Below are 5,322 nucleotides of genomic sequence, written 5' to 3'. Positions count from 1 at the left end.
ATGACAAATCATTATTAGCTTGTAACATTGTCACATGATACCACTATTGCGTACAATATATTTTCCATGTATACTCACAACTCTCGTCCTCTCTCTCCCACTTTCTTTCCATCTCTACTCACCCAAGAGAACTTTAGGCAAAAATCACTTGCATGATATTTTTCTTTTTACCCGTTACAAAACAAAGTTCATAAACTTAATATTATAAAATAAAAATTTAATCAATAAAGTGTTATTGTATAAATAGTCAGCAGTTTTAATCCCATAAAGAGAATAATATAAGTTCGATCGGAAAAACACACTTGTTAAGAAGGGAAATAATCTGTAATGCTCGATCTCCCGAAATTGCAATAGCAATATCTGATAATTTTTATTAAAAAATAAAAAATTAAATAAAGAAATATAAGTAATAATCCCTTTTATGATAATCGAACTTAACATCTCTTTATTCTTAGCTGGCGAAAGCGTATATCACCACATTATATCGCACTCTCTTTCTCACTCGCCTGATATTCTATATAAGACTGAAACTCCTCAACCCATTTCCTCATTCAAGAGAGAGAGAGATATCCATATGATGGGGGCTCACCATCAAACACCATACCTTGAATTCCCCGAAGACATTGAACAGTTCGAGTCCTCCAGCTACTGGGTCCCTCTATGTGCGCAGGTCAGGGAGGCCTGCGAGGCTCATGGCTTCTTCCTCCTCCAATACGATAAGGTTGTCCCGAAAACCCTACGCAGGGACATGCTCAGCGCCATGAGGTCACTCTTCGACCTTCCCGACGAGACCAAGTGCCGGTACCAGAACCCCAAACCCTACCGAAGCTACTCTGGGAAGTGCCCTGTCGCCCCCCTCCACGAGAGCTTCGGGATCGACGACCCCCATAAGCTCGACGCTGCCCGAGACTTCACCGATCTTATGTGGCCCGAGGGCAACCCTGGTTTCTGGTGAGTGATAATTATTAGCTCCTCCACTAATCATCTCATTTACGGTCGCACATATCTCAGTTGACATGCTCGACAGTTGATATATATCCGTCTCGAAGAATCTTAAGAATCCCTTAGCCATTACAAAATACTGTGATTATATGTGGTCAACCTAATTCGATTAACATTATCATTCCTTCGGAAATTGAAGGAATAATTTTAACTTTACATGTGAAGTATATATATTTTTTTATTAACGTATCATTATCTTTTTATAAGTCGTCAACTCAAATCAATTAACGCCAGTATTTTTTTTTTAACTTATACACGCAAGTGGTCAGAAAACTTATGTATATGCAAAGGCTAATTTTCATGCCAATTTATTACACGAAATGGTGATTATTGACATATCATATTAAGACTTTTTTAGAAAAAAAATATTATTTCGAATTTCAATTTTTTTTCTCAGGTTTGGGTATTAAATAAAAATTAAGCTTAATTTTATAAACGGGCCAAATGTGCTGGAGCTGGGAAATTTAAAATTATAGTTCTAACCGATTAAAATGTTTAATTTATACATCTGACATATACATTATACAACGAACCGCCCCTCATGATTCCAGAATTTATGATTGATGGAACAGCGAGTATATAGTTTTTGTTATACTCGAGAAATTTGAAGTCTAGACCTCCTATTATAAATATTTCTAACCAGATCAATCTCGAAAATAGAAAATTTCCCTCGAAATCTTTATTTGTCCAAGAAGAAGATCATCTAACCGTGCAAGTAAAATTCGAGGAATTAATCGGAAGGATTAAAGCCACGCAATGCATTGATTTTGATAAGAGTTTTGCTATTTCAGCCGATTCCGCAGTGCCGAATCAAACACATAGGGAGAATATGTAATTATATCAAAAGCTAGGACAGTTTCACAAACGGACACATTCGGAGGTTTTTCGTCTGAAAATTTACGCAGGAAATATAATTTCCCTTTCAATAATGGTCAATATATACATATCAATATCTAAATGTCTTTTATAATAGAAACAAGAATTAGAAAACAATGGGCTAGAGGATGCATTCAAATGTTTTCCCCTAATCTCCTAGCTTGTTTTGGCTTTACTCCGTTACAAGTATCGCCATCAGACGTAAAATGCAAATCGGACGTATCGATGTTTTTACTAATTTTCATTCATTTCCATCCTCTTGCATTGTCCATCAGAAATAAATACCCACTCAAGATTTTCAAAAAAAAGATTAATTACGCAGCACGACATTTATAATTTTTCCTAAATATAATACGACTTTTAGATAATAACATAAAAATTCACGACCTCTATATTTTTTTTATAAATATAGCTCAATTTTTTTAGAATAGCACAAAAAGACACAATTTTTGTCCTTTTTTTTTTCTAAATATAGCACAATCTTTAAAAAATAGAATAGAAATGCACGACCTTCTGGTTTAGTTGCGATTCTGGCACAAAGTCAATTATTCGTCAAATATAATGGTAACAACTAACGGCATCTCATGGCACAACTTGATTGGACAAATGGATCCAAAATATTTTTATTTAATTAAAAAAAATAAAAATAAAATAAAAATAGAAGATTTTATTTCTAAAAAAAAGAAGAAGAAATGAGCGGACTGTAGATTGTGGGGGGCGCAATTGGGGCCCCCATCGTAGAAATGAAGATGCCCAAATTTCGGGGCTCTTTTAATTTTGGCAGTGGGCACCTCGATTATGGCTATCACCCACATAATTAGGGTCCTGCTGCGGCCGACAATTCTAGTTGGGAGATTTTAGCCACCATTATAGCCACCACCGTTGGCCTCCTCTCATTTTCCTCTTATTAAGTTGAATCTCCCTTTCATTTCTTTTAACTTTTTTAATTATTATCATTATTTTTTAATTAAATAAAAATATGTTGGGTCTACTCGTCTAATCATATTGTGTCACGTAGTATCTCTAGCTCCACATTAGCCATTATCGTTACAATCTGACGAAATAATTGACGTCGTACTATATGCATAACTAAATCTAAAGGTCATGTCTTTCTGTGTTGTTTTTAAATATCGTGTTATATTTAGAAAAAAAATATAAAAGTTGTGTCTTTTTATACTTCTTTTCAATAGTCATGCTATATTAAAAAAATGTAAATTTCGTACTTTTTTAGGTGGTTAAAAAAAAATTGTATATAGTGTATGCGTCGAAGAGAGGGCAATTTCGCATCGTCAATATGGTTACACTTTCATGAGTAGGAGTGGTACGGGAGAAGTGCTAAATTTGGGAATGATAATGGCTGCTACCAAACAGCATCACTAGCTGACTGCTCAGAATTTATTAGGTGCTTATCTCCTGAAACTGATTGAATTCAATGCGATGGCGCTGACAGCTTTTCCTCTTTTCTTTTCTTTTTATTTATTTATTTTTGTTTTAAATATTGGGTTTTCTCGCCCGACTAAATGAGCTACGTGAATATATTACAAGGCGACTTGACATGTAAGTCTAGCCACATAGATCGTGTTAGTAGGTCAGTAGGCAGTATTCTCCTCAATTTTTTCATGGCCGACTTAAATTTGGATTTGTACCAAAAGTTTATGTTGTTCGACTGCTGGACCAATTTTTTCGGGTTGTTGTTATTGTTGTTATTATTATTATTATTATTATTATAATTATTTTCTATTGCCTTTTGTTTTCTCCAACAAATGATTTTGTCCCCCAGCTCCAACTGTTCTTGCAGAAGTAAGGAAACTTAATTAAAGCATCAGCTTCTCCTTTCAGTGGGACTGCTTCTTTCTTGAATAGAAATGTCTTTGTCCCCACCAAAAATTTGATTTCTTTATTTTTGAAAAGAAAAGAAAAACATTAAATTCCCATATTTCTCCGTATTGTGATAATTTATCGAAAATTTAATGCACTGCATCACCATTACATTTTATAAATATTGTTTTATTATATGACAGCGAGACACTGCATAGCATAAATTCAAAGATACTTGAGTTGAACTCCTTGATCATGAAGATGATATTCGAAAGCTTTGGGATGGGCGGGGAATTCAAGTCTCATTTCCAGGATAGTAGCACTGTATTTCGAATCATGAAGTACCGGGTCCCGCCTCCTCCGAGCATCAACGACCAAGGGGATGGTTCTGCCATCGGCCTAGTTGCCCACACGGACAAGAATGACCTTACCATCTTGTATCAGAACGACGTGCAGGGACTCGAGGTGGTGCCGAGGGACGGAGATGATGAGTGGGTGAAGGTTAGGGTTCCTGAGGATGCCTTCATTGTCATTGTTGGGGATGCTCTTAAGGTGAGACAATGACTTAATTTGTATATTTACAATTGTATATACACAATAGGAAATAAAAAATAATTTAAAAGCATTTTTATGTAAATTGAATAATTTTAAGTTTTTTTTGCCAAGTTCGTTTGTTTTCATCTGCAAAATATATCCCAATTTTCGTTTTTATTTTCTTTAAAAAATAGTAAATGTTAAATTATATTATAAGCTCTTTTTTTTTTGGAGAACACATGCAAATTTTTGCAATTCTTTTCTTGAAAAAGAAGAAGAAGAATAGAAACCACACAAGAAACATTGAATTCTCGAATGCATAAACGATTTTTAGATGAAAAAAGATTTAGAAAATTAATTAAGCATATTTTCACAAATGAAAACAGAAAATTGAAGATATTAAATTTTATATGAAGTTGCGATGAATTTCTTTCTCTTTTTTCTCAATATATAATTACGAGAATTTTTTAACATACATATCTTTAAAAATTAAATATAAATATTCAAAGAATTTAATCAATTATTAATTAAGCAAAACGCCTTCTCATCATTATGAGCATGGTATATGCATATATAGGCATGGAGCAACGGGAGGCTTCATGCGGTGAAGCACAGGGTGGTCATGAGCGGGGACAGGGACAGATACTCCTGTGGCCTATTTTCCATCCCGAAGGAAGGCGCAATGATTAGGGTTCCGGCCAAGCTTGTCGACACCGACCACCCCCTCCGGTACCGGCCCTTCAAGTTCGATGACTATGTGACGTACTTTGTCTCCAACAGGAGGGATGACGCCCTCGAGGTCTATGCCGGCGTCTAAAATTATGAATCTCGGACCGCCGATGATATGGCCATAAAAGCACGCGTATCTCGATTTTTGGCTGGAGTGAAATTGCGCATGTTTAATTAATTAGTTCTATCTATATGTAATTTTACGTTCACACAAATTGAGAATTTCAGTGACTTTTTATGGGTGTAATATATACTTTGGGTAGATATCTTATGACTTCCTTGTATTTTTCTTTCTTTTTTTCTTTTACAAGCTTTGTGAAAAATGAATTGAAATATATCACACCCTCCCTTTTTCCTTTTCTG

General features: G+C 34.9%; 1 protein-coding gene across 1 annotated transcript; it reads left to right on the top strand.

Moving 5' to 3' along the window:
* Positions 1–526: 526 nt before the first annotated feature.
* On the top strand, positions 527–5,322 carry LOC116215872 (probable 2-oxoglutarate-dependent dioxygenase AOP1). The gene is made up of 3 exons (XM_031551669.1): positions 527–951; positions 3,900–4,248; positions 4,808–5,322. Exons 1-3 carry the CDS (start codon positions 575–577, stop codon positions 5,045–5,047), a joined length of 966 nt encoding a protein of 321 aa, XP_031407529.1. The 5' UTR covers positions 527–574; the 3' UTR covers positions 5,048–5,322.

This window comes from Punica granatum, chromosome 8, assembly GCF_007655135.1.
Source record: "Punica granatum isolate Tunisia-2019 chromosome 8, ASM765513v2, whole genome shotgun sequence".
In the NCBI taxonomy this organism is placed as follows: domain Eukaryota; kingdom Viridiplantae; phylum Streptophyta; class Magnoliopsida; order Myrtales; family Lythraceae; genus Punica; species Punica granatum.
Note: the sequence above shows the minus strand (reverse complement) of the source record. Positions and strands in the feature narration are given on the sequence as shown.